The following is an 18,832-nucleotide window of genomic DNA, read 5'->3' as shown; positions in this document are numbered from 1 at the left end:
TTGTTCAGCCTGGAAAAGAGGAGACTGAGAGGAGACTCCATCGAAGTCTTCAACATCCTCACGAAGGGACATGGAGGGGCAGGCACTGATCTCTTCTCCCTGGTGACCAGTGACAGGACTTGAGGAAGCAGCATGGAGCTAAGTCAGAGGAGGTTTAGGTTGGGTATAAGAAAAAGGTTCTTCACCCAGAGGGTGGTTGGGTACTGGAACAGGCTCCCCAGGGGAGTGGTCACAGCACCAAGCCTGTCTGAGTTCAAGTGTTTGGACAATGCTCTCAGACACATGGTGTGACTCTTGGGGGTGTCCTGTGCAGAGCCAGGAGTTGGACTTTGGTCCCTGTGGGTCCCTTCTAACTCAGCATATTCTGTGATTCTGTGAAATGTGTGAAACACTAAGTTAGCTCTTTGGCATGCAATGTCTATTCACCTATGCAGGTGTCATGGTTTGACACTGGCCCAATGCCAGGCACCCACGAGAGTTGCTCGCTCACCCTTCCCTGCCACAGCTGGGTAGAGGAGAGAAAAAAAATTAATGAAGGGTTCATGAGTTGAGATAAGGACCAGGAGAAAACACTTCAAGGGCAAAACAGGCTCAACTTAAGGTTGCAAAGTGAATTTATTGCTAACAGAATCAGAGGAGGATAATGAGAAATAAAATAAGCCTTTAAAACACCTTTTTCCCCTCAGCCCCTTCCTCCTTCCCACTGACAGCGCAGAGAGACAAGGCATGCAGGTTTTGGTCAGTTCATCACCCAAATTTTTCTTCCACTACTCTGGGAGAGGAGTCCTTCCCCATAAGACCATGGGGTCCCTCCCACAGGAGACAGTTCTCCGTGAACTTCTCTGGCATGGGTCCACTCTCATGAGCAGCAGTCCTACCACACTTACTGCAACATGAATTCCCCCCACGGGCAGGCAGTCCACCCAAAACTGCTGTGACATGGGTCACTCTTCCACAGAGTGCAGTCCTCCAAGGACAGGCTGCTCCAGCCTGGAAGCAGGGGCCCTCTCTCTCCACCGGGTCTTCCACTGGACCACTGCCTCCTCCAGGCATCTACCCGCTCTGCTGCGAGCACCTCCCGCACAGGCTGTGGGTGGATCTCTGCATCCCCCGTGGACCCATGGGCTGCAGAGGGACAACCTGCTTCACCATGGTCATCACCACGGCCTGCAGAGGGACCAAGAAAAAAAAAACCCCCCAAAAAACCCAAACAAAAAAGCCCCAAAAAACAACCCCACCCCCCCCCCCCCCCCCCCAAAAAAAAACCCAGGCTGTGCAAAACCAATACAACAGGGTAATTACTTCCAGTGCAAGCATGTAAAATACATAGTATATTTTGCTAACAAAATAAGAAAGATATTTACAAATATATTAGTCCTTGATGTAATTGTTAGCATACTGGGGAGAGCTGTTTTTAATTTAATGCTTTATGCTGTTAAGCACCTATAGTACTTCTGAAAACAAAGAATGAAATTTGGATTTCTTAGCTAATGACTTTCAGAAACTTCTTTCACACCCCGTGTAAACATAAATGCCAGATATGCTTAACTGGATAATACTTAAAATATTGAGTGAGTCCAATTGTGGATGGTGAGGTATTTTTGTTGGTTGGGGCATTTTTTCTTTGTTTTTGTGGGTCTTTTTGTTGTTTAAGTTTGGTGTGGTTTTGTTTGGTTTTATTTAAATCAGGGCTGGGCTTCTTTAGATCAGTAGAGTAGTAAATAAATTTTATGCTCATCATTCATTTGCAATATACTGTGATTTCTACAGTTTATTAATGTTTAGTTAGTTCTACATTATTATACTTTCATATTAACTCTGACATATAGTTAGACTTGCTCTCTGTTTTGAGGGAATTTAAACAACAATCACAGCTATCAGGTATGCCTTTTATAGTGGTTTTATAGTTCTCAACTTGTAAAAGAAGAAAAATATTCTTATCTTTATATTTAGCCATGTTGTGTGCAGTGTGTGTTTCATTTCTGAAAATATTTTCATTAGAGACAGTCCTTCATGAAGCATTTTATATGTGTACATTTTGTGTATATACAAATAAATAGTGTCATTCTGAACTAAGTTTTCCTAATATATTAATTACTGGCTCTTTGTATAAGTAAAGGATGTGTTGATTTGGTGAAAATACTTATCTTCCAATATCTAAGGTGGCTAACTTTTCAAATATGGATGAAGATGACATTGAGTTGGAACCAGAACAAAATTTAAGAAACTGGGAAGAAATCATTCCAGAAGTCCAGCGGCGACGAATAGAAGAGGAAGAAAGACAAAAAGAACTTGAAGAAATATATATGCTGCCAAGGATGAGAAACTGTGCTAAACAGGTATCTCTGGGTTTTGACTGACTAACTGATTTTGTTGTTGTTATTATTTGGGTTTTCTATTGCAGTTGTTTTGGCTTGTACTTTTGGGTTGGGTGGTTTTTGTTTGTGGCACCCACACACACACCCCCCTCATTTTTGACAGGCTAGATAACATTAATAAAATGTTTAATCATGTAGCTTTGAACTACTTAATCTGAAATTCCAGATCAGCTTTAATGGAAGTGAAGGGAAACACAGTAGGAGGAGAAGATATTCTGGATCTGATAGTGACTCAGTCTCAGAAAGAAAACGACCAAAAAAACGTGGAAGACCGCGAACTATTCCTCGAGAAAATATTAAAGGATTTAGTGATGCAGAGATTAGGCGGTAAGATGTGGGGGGACATGCATGTTTAAAGGGACAAAACTTTCTTTTGTCATTTTAGAGTTTGAAAATATGGAAACAAGTCTATTTTGCATTTATTTAGTTTAAATTTTTTATTCTAGGCATTTAAGGCTTTACTCTTGAGTAGTTTGGGGTGCTGATGTAAGGAACTATTATGTGCAGAATTTGAACCTATTTTGGTGAGGAATAACTTGAGTTTAAAAAATGTTCTACAAAAAGTTTCAGCAAGTTTTGGTTTTTTAAATTTCTTGCCATTGTATTTGTGTTAATGTTATATGAGGCATTTTAAAACTAAAAAAAAAAAAAAATTTTATGTTGTTGTGGTTTAACCTCGGTAGGCAGCTAAGCACCACACAGCTGCTTGCTCAGTCTCCTCCAGAGGGACTGGGGAGAGAATCAGAAGGGTAGAAATGAGAAAACTTGTAGGTTGAGATAAAGACAGTTTAATGGGGAAAGCAAAAGCCACATGCACAGGAAAAGCAAAACAAGGAATTCATCCACCACTTCTCACTAGCAAGCATTTACCCATTTCCTGGAAAGCAAGGCTTCACCATATGTAACAGTTACTTGGGAAGACAGATACCATAACACCAAACATTCCCTCTCCCTCCTTCTACACAGTTTTTATTGCCGAGCATGACACCATATGGTCTGGAATAACGCTTTGGTCAGTTGGGGTCAGCTGTCCCAGCTGTGTTCCCTCTCAACTTCTTGTGCACCCCCAGCCTACTCACTGGTGGGGTGGTATGATAAATAGCAAAGGCCTTGATGCTGTGAAAACACTGTTAAGCAAGAGCTGAAACATTAGCATGTTATTACAATGCTTTGGTCACAAATCCAAAACATACTAGCAGATATGGTGCTCTGAACAAAATTAACTTTATCTCAGCAAAACCCAGTACATAAGTGAATCTGTGCAGCTGGTTCCACAATATTTGATGCTAAAAATACTTCTTTGGGAGAAGGAATAGAAATTGTTTTGCTTTACTTTGGTTTTTGAAATGCTACTTGCTTCTGTAATTTAAGTATTCATTTTTCTCTAAAATACTGTACAGCTTATAAAATATTTTTGATTATATAAATAACCTTTAAGAGCCTTGTTTCCTTTTCATTTTATCTAATATATAATGGTTTGCTGCTTTTGTCAAGGGTATTCTGGTGCTTGCATTCCTTTATCTTTCATGTTATGTTTTCCTAAGTCTTAAAATCACCTTAAAATTGCCACTAGCTTCTCTTTATTATAAGAGACCTAACATAATATCTGAATTCTCAATTTACTATAAATCCACATTTGATTTTTATGATTAGACACATCACACTGCTGAATTCTTTGGCATGTGAAACTAATTAGTAAAGTAACTTTTGAAAGAAATTGTATCTTCTGTTGTTTTATTTATATAATTTATTAAAACAAATAGAACTCTGGTTTTAAATGTGGGTTGTCTTCATATAATAAGCCATCCTAGTCTCTCTAGTTCTTATTTTCTTTGCATTGTCCACATAGCCTTGTACTAAGACTTTATGTGTACATTTTTAAAACCAATATAGTTAAGCATACAATTTTTAATTGCAAAATTATTTTCTGTTATTAGGTTTATAAAGAGTTACAAGAAATTTGGTGGCCCACTTGAAAGGTAAACTAATTTGCTTATATTTGTATAGCAACTTGGTACCTTGTTTCCATTAAAATTAAACACTACACCAAGAAACCTTAGGTTAAAGAGGAAATAGTGTGCCTAATCTTTTGCCTGTACTATGACATGAATTTAAATTATTTTTTTCCTTTCATCGTATATGGTATGTATGTACACAGCCAGTTTGAGAAATCTTTACATTTTGCAAGACTGCTTGCTTTTTCTTCATACTTAACCTACTATTCTGTTAATTCTGCTTTAGTGACAGTCATTCAGGTTTTTTTAATAAGTGAATAAAACCATAGACTTAATAATGGTTCCTTTTCTATTTAAAAGAATGTGTTGAAATGTAACTCAAAACTGCATCGATAGGATCCTTTATATTTCCTGTTGTATAGTCCTTTATGTGAAATACCCTTTTTTATAGTTTCTGTATTCTTTTCTTTAGCTGCTTTTAACTGCATGCATTAAAATTTTACACAGCAAGTGTGGATGAATGATAACTTACAGGACCACTTTTCTAGTTTCAAAATCTGAAGGAGTCCTTCATAATACTAAAGTTTTAGAGCTGTAAAAACATATTTGTTTTCTTCCAGGTTAGATGCTATAGCTAGAGATGCTGAGCTAGTTGATAAATCTGAGATAGACCTTAGACGTCTGGGAGAACTTGTACATAATGGATGCATTAAGGCTTTAAAGGACAATTCCTTTGGCCAAGAAAGAGCAGGTAAAGTGTGTTTGGGGGTGGGGGAGAGGAATAAAAAGTGTCAAAGAGATATGAATGATTCTTGCACTCTGATAATAACAAAACAATTGTGTTAGGGGAAAACATTAGCAAAATGTTAGCATGCTAGGTGATTTAGAAAAAAGGATTTTAGTAAGAAGACTTTTTGATTTTGTTTTTCTTCCCCCTTTCCCTGAGTGAGTTGTCATAGTAGAATGCAATATGGTTTTGCTTTACCATGAAATTTAAAATTAATCTGCTAGTATTAACTGGAAGACCTTGAGGTTCTGGTGTTTAATTAAAGCATTTGGTTAAGAAAAATTCATTTCCTATAATTGAATGTCTGCTGCTATAGCATCAAACTTTCTTTTTTTTCTCTATGTTTGTCTATAAGACACACATAAAAGCTAACTATTTTAATAATTTGTTCCTTTATTTTAAGGAGGTAGATTTGGGAAAGTTAAAGGCCCAACATTCCGAATATCAGGAGTGCAGGTGAATGCAAAGTTAGTTATTTCTCATGAAGAAGAGTTGGCACCATTGCACAAATCCATTCCTGCAGATCCAGAAGAAAGGAAAAGGTATTTTTTTTTCTTCCTAAAGGAACCCATAATGTAGAAAGTTATTAAAGGCTTTTATGAATATATTTAAGCAATCCAGACTGAGTACACTGGGAAACCCATGCCACTCCATTACCTCTAAAAACTGGCAGCAGAAATCTGCTCCACATTCTTTCTTTATTCTTTCTTCTCTCTCCTTAGAAGCCAGTATTTGCTTTGGCTTCTGAACTGTATTCATTGGGGACTGGGTTCAGTTATTCTTAATTATTCCAGGCTAGAAATCAGAGTTGTTGAGGAACTGCTTTGTGTCACCTTTGCCTGAGAGAATGCAATATTTGTCAAAATGGAGCAGATGGTAATTGTTAGTAGTTGTTTAGACCTATGAACTTTTTAGCTTACTACCTTGTGTATCATAGTCCCTAGACTATCTGCTTATTCACTTAGCAGTTACACTTGAGTAATATTCTAAGCTTATCTTCATGGTTAGCCAGTTCTGACTCAGTCCATGGCCACAGATAGATGACTGTTTTATATCTTAATCTTGATCTCCTTTAAAACATGTTTTGGTACTGATTTGAATAAATATTTTATAGAAATTGTAAGAAAGCCTGATAATTATGTGGATTACTTACTAAATATACCAGGATCTCAGTAATATGTGGCATGTTCTTCTATCCCTTACTAAGTTTGAGAAGTTTGCTTATTTATATTTCTAATTTATTTCTACTAGATATGTCATCCCATGCCACACCAAGGCAGCTCATTTTGATATAGATTGGGGTAAGGAAGATGATTCCAATCTGTTAATAGGTATCTATGAATATGGCTATGGCAGCTGGGAAATGATAAAAATGGATCCTGATCTCAGTTTGACACAGAAGGTATGTCATCTGCAAAATTTCATCAAGGAGTTTTTTTATTTAGGTAATAATGTTAATAAGAAGAGTTACTGAAAGAGTTTATTTTATGATAACTGTAATTGCCCAGAAGTTAGGTCAGTTGTACTTCTTTGTATCCTTTTGCTAAACTATTAGATTTTTAAGATTTTGTGTATTCAGTTGAAGTATACCTTCTTAGAGTCTGCTATGTTTCTGTATTTCTTTGTGTCTCTATCACTTGAATTCTCTCTTTCATCTTTTGCTTCCCTAGTTTAAATGCTCTAGTTGTGTTAATTTGAATTAATTCCAGACTTTTGGAAGAAGGAGCAGGCAAATCAGGAAGAGTACAAGGATGTTGTTAGGTCATGTAGAGAGAAAATTAGAAAGGCAAAAGCTCAACTAGAATTCAACCTGGCCACTGCTGTGAAAGATAATAAAAAATGTTTTTACAAATACATTAACAACAAAAGGAGGGCCAGGGAGAATCTCCATTCCTTATTGGATGCAGGGGAAAACGTCACCAAGGATGAGGAAAAGGCAAAGGTACTTAATGCCTTCTTTGCCTCAGTCTTACAGTAAGACCAGTTATCCTCAGAACAACTGACCCCCTGAGCTGATAGACAAGGATAAGGAGCAGAATAGTCCCCCTGTAATCCAGGAGGAGGTAGGTAGTGAGCTGCTGAGCCACTTAGACACCCACAAGTCTATGGGGCCAGATGGGATTCATCCAAGGGTACTGAGGGAGTTGGCAGAAGAGCTCAGTAAGATGCTCTTCATCATTTGTCATCAGTTCTGGCTAACTAGGGAGGTTCCAGATGACTGGAGGTTGACCAATGTGATGCCCATCTACAAGAAAGGCTGGAAGGGCATCCAGGGAAGTACAGACCTGTCAGCCTGACCTCGGTATCCAGCAAGGTTATGGAGCAGATCATCTTGAGTGTGATCACATGGCACATACTGGACAACCAAGGAATCAGGCCCAGCCACCATGGGTTTAGGAAATGTAGGTCCTGCCTAACCTGCCTCATCTACTTTTATGACAAGGCAAACCGCCTAGTGGATGAGGAAAAGGTTGTGGATGTGTCTGCTTGGACTTCAGCAAAGCCTTTGATACTGTCTCCCACAGCATTCTGGAAAAGCTGTCAACCCACAGCTTGGACAGGTGCAGTCCTTGATGGGTTAAGAACTGGCTGGATGGCCATGCCCAAGGATCAGTATTGGGCCCAGTCCTGTTTAATATCTTTATTGATCTGAATGAGGGGATTGAGGCCACCCTCAGTAAGTTTGCGGATGACACTAAGTTGGGTGGAAGTGTTAATCTGCTGGAGGGTAGGAAGGCTCTGCAGAGGGATTTGAACAGGCTGGATTGATGGGCCAAGACCAATGGTATTCAGTTCAACAAGGCCAAGTGCTGGGTCCTGCACTTGGGTCACAACAACCCCCCGCAGTGCTACAGGCTTGGGGAAGAGTGGCTGGAAAGCTGCCCAGCAGAAAAGGCCCTGGGGCTGCTGGTTAGCAGCCAGCTGAACGTGAGCCAGTGTGTGCCCAGGTGGCCAAGAAGGCCAATGGCATCCTGGCTTGTATCAGAAATAGTGTGGGAAGCAGAACCAGGGCAGTAATTGTCCCCCTGTACTCTACACTGGTGAGGCCATACCTTGAATCCTGTGTTCAGTTTTGGGCCACTCACTTCAAGACAGACATTGAAGTGCTGGAGTGAGTCCAGAGAAGGGCAATGGAGCTGCTGAAGGGTCTAGAGAGTAAGTCATATGAGGAGCGGCTGAGGGAACTGGGGTTGTTTAACCTAGAGGAAAGGAGGCTCAGGGCAGACCTTATCACTCTCTACAACTACCTGAAAGGAGGTTGTAACATGGTGAGGGTCAGCCTCTTTTCCCAGGCAACTTGTGACAGGACAAGAGGATGTGGCCTCAAGCTGTGCCAGGGAGATTATAGTTGGACATCAGGAGAAATTTCTTCATGGAAAGGGTTGTTAAACATTTGAATGGACTGCCCAGGGAGGTGTTGGAGTCACCATCCCCAGAGGTGTTCAAGAAATGACTGGATGTGACACTTATTGTCATGGTCTAGTTGACAAGGTGATGATTGGTCAAAGGTTAGACTCAATCATCTCAGAGGTCTTTTCCAACCTAAATAATTCTATGAATTCTGTAATTTTATTATTGATCTTTTGGAGGGAAGTTGGTTTGGGGATTTTGGTCTGGTTTCTCAACCCTGTTTTCTTTGCTTGAAAGTGACTTTCATTTGCAACATGAGAATTGCTGTATTTGTCAGATTAGAAGTAGTGCAATGGCTGCTTAGAAGTAGTGAGAAACACTTAGGGAAATACTGGAGTGAAGCAAACACAATGGTACTGCCAACCTGTAGCTTTGGGATTTGAGGAGACAGGGTTGTATATAAATCTGTTTAATGATCTCCTGTCCCTGCCTTCCATTAATTGCTTGTTTTATGAAACCACTCTTTCTTTTTCTTTTTTTTTTTTTTTTTTGGCTTCTGCATATCCTGTGGTAATGAGTTAATGCATTTAGAAGCACACAGCAGAACTAAGAGATCTGTGGATGACAGTGGTACAGGAGCTCTGAATTTTTTAGATGAACTATGAGAGTGGAAACAGAAATCTGAGGCTAGTTTCTTGAGCTGACTGTAAATTTTGTGAGAATATTTTCAAGACTACATTAGTTGTGTGTTTGAGGAACAATAAAATGTTTAAGTTCTCCATTCCTTAAGGCTGCCTGCATATTGGTCAGGTATAGTTGGAGTGGATTGTTTTTTTACTTATTTTTTTAATTCAGCTTTTTCTGTTCCCAGTGCTTCACACTAGCAGCTTCCTAATCTGATAATGTGTACTTGTAGTTGATGCTACCATTGCTCTCCTCAGATTTTACCTGATGACCCAGATAAGAAACCGCAGGCAAAGCAGTTGCAGACCCGTGCAGATTACCTCATTAAATTACTGAATAAAGACCTTGCAAGAAAAGAAGTGCAAAGACTTACTGGTGCAGTAAGTTAAGCTTAATATTCAGTAGTGAAATAACATAATATACCTATGGGAATGTCAGCAGATACTTGTTTTATTCTTAGTTCCACTCTTCTTTGTGTCATTTTTCTCTGTATTGGTAATTGAATTATATGAGACTAACTCAAGGAATGTATTGCAAGTTTAATATTGTTTTTTTCTTCCTTATTTGTAAATATTCTTTACTGTTGCATTAGGCTTGGTCTCCAATCCTGAGAAAAGTGGTGGTCATTAGTGGCAATAAATAAATTGGATGCTTTCTTTAACATAAAAACCAAAATCTTTTTCTGCAACTGTGATGCAAGACACTTGTCAGTTGACATAACAAAGGTGCTAATTTACATTCAGGGCAATTCAAAGAGGAAGAAAGCAAGAAGTAAGAAGAATAGAACAACAAAGGCTGCAAAAATTAAAGAAGAAATAAAAAGTGACTCATCACCACCCTCAGAAAAATCTGATGATGATGAGTATAATGAGGTAAACATCATTCATATAAAGACTTGAGCATTTTATCTTCTTGAAATGCAATTTTATTTAAAAATCTAAATATAAAACTAATGTTTCTGACTAATCCATTTTTACTACTGATTATGATTCTTCAGGTAGAAACTTTTGCTCAGGCTCAGGAAAAAAATCAAGATTGCTTAGAAAGTACAGCATAAATAGTGTTTTGAGACATGCAAGTGAATGCTTCTGTGCATGTCAGGGCTTTCATTATGACAGAATGGGTCAGATCATCTAGTCCAACCTCCCTGCTCAAGCTAGGTCCCCTAGAGTATGTTACTCGGGATTGTGACTAGATAGTTCTTGAATATCTCCAGAGAAGGATACTCCACACCCTCTCTGGATAATCTGTTCCATTGCTCAGTCACCCGCACAGTAAAGTTCTTCCTCATGTTCAGGTGGACCTTCTTGTGTTCCAGTTTCTGCCCCTTGCCTCTTGTCCTATTGCTTGGCACCACCGAGAAGAGCCTGACTCCATCCTCTGACACCCTCCCTTCAGATAAGGGGATACTGATAAGGTCCCCTCTCAGATCTCTCCCCTCCAGGCTGAAGAGACCCAGCGACCCTGCATTTGCCTTGTTGAATTTCAGAAGGTGCCCTCCTGCCCATCTCTCCAACCTGTCGAGGTCCTTCTGAAGGGCTGCACAGCCCTCTGAGGTATCAGCCACTCCTCCCAGCTTTGTATCATCAGTGAACTTGCTGAGGAGGCATCTACCCCTTCATCCAAGTAATTAATGAACAAGTTAAACAATACTGAGCCCAGCATTGAATCTTAGGGGACACCAATAGTGACAGGCCTCCAACTAGACTACAACTGATCATAACACTCTGAGACCTGCCTTTCAGCCATGTTCTCAATCTGCCTCACTGTCCACTATGATATGAGGATGTCACAGGAGACTGTTGAAAGCCTTGCTGAAGTCCAGGTGGGCAATATGTACTCCTCTCATCTATCCAGCCAGTTGTCCCATTGTAGAAAGCAATCAGGTTGGGCAAGCATGATTTCCCTTTGGTGAATCCATGCTGACTACTCCTGATCACCTTCTTGTCATCCATGGGGATAGACATGGCCTCCAGAGTGAGGTGTTCCATCACTTTTCCAGGGACTGAGGTGAAGCTGAGTGGCCTGTAGTTCCCTGGGTCCTCCTTCAAAGATGATTGCGAGTGACCTAGCAGTGATGTTTGCCAATTCCTTTAGCACATGTGGATGCATCCCATCAGGGCCCATGGACTTGTTAAGTTTGACTATTATTCAATAGATATTGTTCTAATAGGCTACTCAACTTTGTTATGTTTTTATTACTCTTGATTGATGTGTTCCTTTAGGACTCTGTTTTTGTTGGTTCATTTATTTATCACACAGCAGAAACCACTATAGAGAAGAAAAAAACCCCCCGACAGATTAGGTTTAGGGGCCACGTTGCACCTAATTTTGTGACTTTGAAAGTAGCTGAAAAGACACTAGATTCTTCAAAACATCTTTGAAAAAGCAAAAGTTGGAACTCTGTTCCCTTCTCCTGTGACTGTGACTGTTTAATTCGGGGTCACACAAAAGTTACTGGAACAAAATTACCAGAACAGAAGTCTTTTATCATCACCATGCCCTGAAAAATCAGCTCAGTCTTGTGAGGTCTAGTTCCTTATTGCTTTTATCTCTTTGCAGCTTAACTACTTTTTACAGGAGCAGATTTCTTTGGTAATACAAAAGTTAAATGGATTTAATCTCTCACACACCCATTACCCCTGCCCAGTCAATACTTGTTTTGTGTCACATTAAGGAAACGAGTAAGTAGTCCTCATCTTGTTTTGAAACTGCATCCAGCTCCATTTGATAGGTGTTAAACCTAAATCTGAAGAAACCACACACAGAAAAAAGTACATTTTAATCTGATGGTTGCAAAATTTGTATAGTTAGAAACTCTATTTGATGTGACATATATGGTTGTGTATTTCAGGATGAGATTGTTTCAGTGAAATGTTCACAAAAAAAAATAAAAGCAGAAGAAAATGAAGAAAAGCCTGAGCCAGATATTGGTATAAAGATGGAATCTGTGGAAAAAAGAGAGATAAGAGAAAAAGAAAATAAGAGGCATTTAAAAAGAGAGAAAAAAGAGGATAAGAAAGAGTTAAAAAATATTAAAGAAAAGAGAGAAAGCAAACTAAAAGAATCCACACAGAAAGAAAAAGAAGTAAAGGAAGAAAAGGTAACTAGGTTTATTTTTTCTTATATGGCACTAGAAAAGGCCACCACATTTTTGTGAATGATTTTGAGTTGAAAAGATATTTTAGATCAGTAATTTCATTGAAATTTTTTGAATCATGTGAAGTTTTATTTTTGCCACTTGTAAGTACAAGGACAGGCAAATGAAATGGGAAATTACCTTATTAAAGATCTATAGCTTAGTGGGACTGAGAGTGCAAGTGGTGCAAGAAACTTGTCCATCCTCCTTCTCCATCCCTCCAAGAGAGAAAATAAAAGGTACTATCACTACATGACAGATTTTTCTTTCTTTCTTTTTGTTATTATTGAAGAGAATGCAGTGATTGTCTAATTACAGTATAATTTCAGCCCAAAAATAAGGTTTGCTTATCAGATAAATTTTCATGGTTTTTTTCTTAGGCAAATGAACTCAAATCTGAAAATAAAGAAAAAAGTAAAAAAGTTTCATTGTTGGATATTCCAGTTCATATTACTGCAACAAGTGAAACAGTTCCAATATCAGAAGAATCTGAAGAACTGGATCAGAGGACATTCAGTGTGGTAAGTCCCTTGTTGATAACTTAGTGTTTACACTTGATATACTAAATGAGTACAATTTCTGATGTTTTTGATTCTGCTATTAGGTATTATAATACACATATCTATTGCCAGTAAAATCTTAGATCAGTGAAGGCTTATTGACACTGTACTAAATTCAGTTTTGTTTTCAGGTTAACAGTTTTATTTTATTGCATTTATGCAGTATAGTGAAGAGTATTTGTCTAGTTGTGTGTGCTTTATAATTTTAAAATACAGACTGTGAAGATACATCCTCAAGAATAATTCATGTCCTTCTTAAAGGACAGAAATTAATGAATTTTAATGCAGTTGCTGTAGTCTCTGACTTGGCCTTATCAAATACCCCTTTGTTCTTTGTAAGCTAACTAGAGAAAGTTGCTCTTAAAGTATTACAGATTTCCTGCATTAGACAGAGGAAGGAACAAATCCTAAAGTCCTTAGAAATATCTTGCTGGAGTGATATCTCTGATACCAAAAGAATTTCAGTTATATCATTACTTTTGTCCACAACAGAAACAATATTGGAAGAACAAAAGGGAGGTATGTAAGATTTTATAGGTTGATTGGGGACTTTGGAAGGATGCTAAGAATTTACTTTGAGCAGCTACTTTTCTGCTGTAAAAATTCTATCATTCTGCTTTCAACAGTTGTCTGTTACTGCTAGACAGGTTTACTGGGTCTACTGTGGTGCTGGCTGTAAGAAGCAAATGATCTTGTTTTCTCATCAGTATGGTACTGACTAGTTTACCTATGTGGGGGTTGTTGTTTTGCGGTTTTTTGTTTTTTTTTAATCTAAATGATGTTATAAGTGATTCATCTATAATTTCCAGGATATCTTGTGAGTAGCTAGGTGACTGAAAATCACACAATTCCCATATACAATTGCGCTTCTCTGTTCACCTCTACACTTAAGCAGTGTACTTTGTAAACTGTCTTTTTAAAAGTTGCTTAAGCTGTGGTTAGTGCAATAGGTAATGTAGCTGCTTAATTATTTAATGGCATGATCTGGTAATGAAACAGCTTCACTGATTTTTGAGTTGTCCCTAGATGTTGACACAGTGATTGTGATCTCCAAAATCCCTCATATTTTTGATTCTGGATATGTAGACTTGTCTTCCTTCCTTAGTGGGAGTAATAGGTTGGGTTTGAATATAGAACATTTTTTTGTCCAGGCCCTCTGTTCAGGAAGGTATATTTATCATTATGCCATGATCAGATGCAATCTAATTAGCATGTTTATCTTTTCAAATGGAAATTACTGCTGTGGGTTGTTGAGGCTAACTCATTTGACTTCTTGTCTATCTTGTGACAGGTAAAAATATGCATTTCATCTACCTTGCCATTGTGATTGAATGGTATTTCCAAGCAAAGGTCTATAATTTAAAACATGCTAACTGGTTTATCTGTATTTACTATTAACATGTTTAAATTAGTGTGAAAATTCAAGCATACACATATTAAATATATCTATGAGTACATGTGTTGTCATCACTGTTACTAATTTGGGCACACCTAAACTAGCTTTATCCTAGTACCTGCATAGAACTCAGGCTTAAAAGCTGCACAGAGAAGGAATGCTGATCCTCTGTTGAATGTCAAGTTTAATTGTTGCAGAAAGTATCTACTTAAAATATATTAAACATTCTCATACCTAATCTTGGCACTGAGTTTGTATAGCTTTCAAGGCTCTAAAAAGTAAAATAACTTTTGTCCTATATACTTGTGCTGAAAGTTAAACCCATGATTGTAAAACCTAGTAATTCCTTCCCCTCAGAAAATCTTTTATATTAACTTAGTGCTTTCTTAAATCTTTAATATGTGTTACATACAATTTAATACTTTCATACATAAGTAAGTTTTCAACTGGATTCAAAAAGCTACTTTTCCAAATGAAATTTTATAGTAAAACTAAAAGAGCTGCAAGCAAAGACTCGTTTTTCATTTGGCTTACAACAGTACTGTCTTTGCCTGTGTAATGGTGAGTCATGTTTTATGATTTTTATCTTTTTATTTTTGAATTAATGTGTTACTTTTAAAAAAATTTTACAGTGCAAAGAAAGAATGAGGCCTGTTAAAGCAGCATTGAAACAATTGGATAGACCAGAGAAAGGCCTTTCTGAAAGGGAACAGCTGGAACATACTAGACAGTGCCTAATCAAAATTGGGGACCACATTACTGAATGTCTAAAGGAGTACACAAATCCTGAACAAATTAAACAGTGGAGAAAGTAAGTTATTCTGCATGATTTTTCTTGAAAAAGGGAAATCCATAATAGCTTATATTAAGTAGAATAATTTTTAATTATTTCTCATTTATTATTCTCCATTTATTTTATTTTTCTGCTGTATTAAATAAGGACTTATGAAAAGATGATTAAAAGTGGTTACAGCTTTTATTGGTTTCACTTTTTTATACTTGCATAGCAATGCATTTTGTCCAGTAGGTGGAGTCCTCTTACTTTTTAAAACCAAATGCAAAGAGAAAATAACTGTATTTAGAGTATATTTCATGTTTAGTGGAAAAGAGTTCTTATCATTAAAGAATCTGCCTTTTTCAACATTGACTTTTGGTCTTGGTTTTTATTCATGCTAAAAACAGGCCATTATAAATGTGTGTGTTGAACTTTGAATGATTTTGAGTTGCAGAATCCTTTATTCTTTTTAAAAATATACTCTAAATCATATTAACTGACTTGATAAAAAACATTTATCATAACATACTCAGAAATGTATTTCAAAATGAAATAAGAGTTTTAAGTGTTCTTATGTGAGGTGATAACTTTGGAAAAATTGAGGGAAATGTTGGTTTATAAACTTGCTATATTTTGTTGTTAAGTTATTAATGCAGTTAGATTTAGTCTTATCATAATGTGCACTTTAATCCTTTATGGTTGCAAATATGGTTGCACTTCCATATACGAAGCTCAGTCAAGTGTTTCATTTTCTTGCAGACTGTTAACAGAATATTTCTGCTGTTTGTACTTGCTTTATTTTAAAATACTGAAGTGAACTGAAATACAAAAACAATATCCATGTCTTAAAGACACTTTGGTAAATGTTATGTTTCTTTAAATGGAAATTCATAGTAGGATCATAGACTCATAGAATTGTTAAGGTTGGAAAAGACCTCTAAAATCGTTGAGTCCAACTGTTAACCCAGCACTATCACTGTGTCCACCACTAAACCATGTCTCCAAGTGACACATCCATACATTTTTTGAACAGTTCCAGGGATGGTGATTCCACCACTTTCCTGAGCAGCCTGTTTCAATGCCTGACTACCTTTTTGGTGAAGAATGAGTGTGGTAGAGCTACTATAATATTAATTAATAGTAATGCTATAGTACCACGCATAGATTATTAAAATATGTGTTTTATTTATCTTTTATAAGACATAGAATTTAGTAAAGGTATTCATTATATATTTCTTAAACAGATGTCATTGGGCACACCATTTGCTGGTTTTGTCTAGTTTTGCAAACCTCTAGGCCAAAACTATAGTATTTAAATCATCACAGTAAAAGAACAGATAGATGCTTCTTGAGCCTACACACTTGAGATGTTTCTGAACTAAAACCTAGTTAGAACAGTACTATTCTGTAGTCTTTTAAGCATTCCACCTGTAAACTTTGCTAAAAGAATTCTAGACTTTAGATCTGGTGTCTGCAATCATAGAAGCAAATCTTGTCTTTAAGGTTCTGGCTTCTTGACACCAAAAATGTTGTTTTGTTTTGCTTTCTTCTTTCATAGCATAGATTAGGATCAAAGATTTTGGCATGCTGCTTCCATCCTCTTTCAGATTTCTCATTTGGTTTCAAAAGCTTTGACCAGGCTTTGGAATTTCATGGGAAAATCCCGTCCCTGATATCTGTAGGAAATTTGGCACGTAGATCAAATTTTTTATACTGCAAGAGATTTAAAGTTCAGAAGAATCTTTACTGAGTAGTAAATACTCCAGTTTTCTGACATATTTCAAATAATCTTTCAGAAGAATTGCACAACAAATTGAAAACTACATTTTTATGCAATTGCCAAATCATTCTATTAACAAAACTGCCATTAATACTATTTTTCATGCAGTTTGCATTCTTCAATCATTGTGATAAATATTACAAAATGGCAAATTATTAAATTAATTAATTTCTGAAAAGTTTTAAATACAGCTAAGTAATGTTTGCTGTGCAGCTAGACAATATTCTGTGTAACAGACTTTACAATTAATTCAGTTTACTGAAATACTGTTAAAATTATTTCATTTAAGTCCATGTTCTGTTGTACGACACAATAAAAACTAATATATGGAAGAATTATAGCCTCTCTTTCTTTTTCCTCAGAAACCTGTGGATTTTTGTCTCTAAGTTTACAGAATTTGATGCCAGAAAGCTGCACAAGCTGTATAAACATGCAATCAAAAAACGCCAAGAATCTCAGGTAATACTTTCAGACTCTCTAAATATACAAAAATATATTCTAAGTTTTATAATTGTTATTATAAAGTATCAATTGTTTTCACTCAATACATTTTAAATGTATTTTACTGTTCATAGTAAACTAGTTTGTTTTCTTAGAATATTTTCTGAAGAATTCAGATGCAACTTTGGGATTTATCAATGACAGTTTTTGTACTTGTCTCTTTTAGCAGCACAGTGACCAGAATATTAGCAACAACATGAATACACATGTAATTAGAAATCCAGGTAAGAAATCTGGAGCATATTATTGTGCTGGATATCTTAAATGATGGTATGTAAAATGAAATAAACTTAAAACTGTCTCCTAGAACTCCCATACTGATGGATATCATAGGGATAGGCTGACAGCATAACTTCACTAGTTTGCTCATGAAATTCAACTGAGCATGGACTGAATTTGGCACTTAGAGATTTTAGTAGCAAGTTATTTGGCCATTCTCTTAAAGTATGTAAATTAATTTTTAAAAACCCACACTTCTTTGTATTTAATTTTGAGAAGGGAGAGAGACCAACTCAACACTTGTAAACTTCTTGGAGGCTCTTTACCTGTTTGTAGCAGTTGTAATGCCACCATATCATAATAAAGATATTCCCTGAAGTTATGGTTAGCAATCAGTTATATGGGATGTCTTTTACTATTGACAATAATACTGTTTTTCTATGCTCCCACAGTTGCCTTCTTGTAATACTTTTTTATATCGTTATATAAAACCTAGAGTATGTTATCATGGTTTTAAAATTTATATATAATAATAATACTATGGTAATAATGGGTATAATGTATTTTAGGAATACCACTAAAAACCTTTCATTAAGAAGGTGTACCTCTAAAACTAGTGTTCTCACTAGGGTTGTCTCCTTAGAGAGGAACTTCCTACCATTCTGTTTCAAATTGCTCTACTAAAGGTACCTGATTTCTACTCCCTGCTCAATTAGACCACACTGATCTTCTCCATGCAGTCTGTAAGGCTGAAAAATTTAGTTTCTCAGTCCTACATATCTATGTTTCTAGCTTGCTTGCCTTCTATTTCCTTCTGAGGTCTCTCTCAGTTTGCTCACATTACTGCATTTATCTTTCAATCATTTAGATATTGTTTCTGTCAAACTATAATGCCATTTTCACATTGCTTTAAATCTGACAGATAGAAGTGCTGTTTGAATGGGTAAAGAAAATATTTTTTACTGTATGAGGCTTCCTTACAACCTCTGCTTTATTAAACAGGTGTTGAAAGACTGAAGGAGAATACAAACCATGATGACAGTAGCAGGGATAATTCTTCTGATAGACATTTGTCACAGTACTATGATCATCATAAGGACAAGCATCAGGAAGATGCTTATAATAAAAGTGACTCAAGGAAAAGGTCCTATTCAGCCTTCAGCAATGGAAAAGACCACAGAGACTGGGATCACTATAAACAAGACAGCAGGTAAATTGTTCTGTTAAAAATTCCTTTCCTGCTTTTTTAGTATGCTTGTAGTAAACACCAGTGAATCTTTTCTAAGTAATGCAAAATTGCAAAGACA

At 36.8% G+C, this 18,832-nt stretch overlaps 1 protein-coding gene across 3 annotated transcripts in view; it reads left to right on the top strand.

Moving 5' to 3' along the window:
- The window catches only part of LOC121358344 (chromodomain-helicase-DNA-binding protein 1-like), a 47,383-nt gene that overhangs the window by 26,023 nt on the left and 2,528 nt on the right, over nucleotides 1–18,832 (top strand). The window contains exons 21-34 of one of the 3 annotated variants that reach the window (XM_041476448.1): nucleotides 2,163–2,339; nucleotides 2,545–2,705; nucleotides 4,316–4,357; nucleotides 4,954–5,084; nucleotides 5,524–5,662; nucleotides 6,372–6,522; nucleotides 9,413–9,535; nucleotides 9,881–10,027; nucleotides 12,010–12,258; nucleotides 12,675–12,815; nucleotides 14,883–15,061; nucleotides 17,168–17,264; nucleotides 17,473–17,530; nucleotides 18,528–18,735. In XM_041476448.1, coding sequence (XP_041332382.1) covers nucleotides 2,163–2,339; nucleotides 2,545–2,705; nucleotides 4,316–4,357; nucleotides 4,954–5,084; nucleotides 5,524–5,662; nucleotides 6,372–6,522; nucleotides 9,413–9,535; nucleotides 9,881–10,027; nucleotides 12,010–12,258; nucleotides 12,675–12,815; nucleotides 14,883–15,061; nucleotides 17,168–17,264; nucleotides 17,473–17,530; nucleotides 18,528–18,735 — 2,003 coding nt within the window. The remainder of the gene's footprint in view (nucleotides 1–2,162; nucleotides 2,340–2,544; nucleotides 2,706–4,315; nucleotides 4,358–4,953; nucleotides 5,085–5,523; nucleotides 5,663–6,371; nucleotides 6,523–9,412; nucleotides 9,536–9,880; nucleotides 10,028–12,009; nucleotides 12,259–12,674; nucleotides 12,816–14,882; nucleotides 15,062–17,167; nucleotides 17,265–17,472; nucleotides 17,531–18,527; nucleotides 18,736–18,832) is intronic. The other 2 variants (XM_041476447.1, XM_041476449.1) reach the window with 2 other exon arrangements.

Source organism: Pyrgilauda ruficollis, unplaced genomic scaffold (assembly GCF_017590135.1).
Source record: "Pyrgilauda ruficollis isolate IOZ18807 unplaced genomic scaffold, ASM1759013v1 scaffold383, whole genome shotgun sequence".
In the NCBI taxonomy this organism is placed as follows: domain Eukaryota; kingdom Metazoa; phylum Chordata; class Aves; order Passeriformes; family Passeridae; genus Pyrgilauda; species Pyrgilauda ruficollis.
This window is presented reverse-complemented; position numbering and strand designations above follow the sequence as displayed.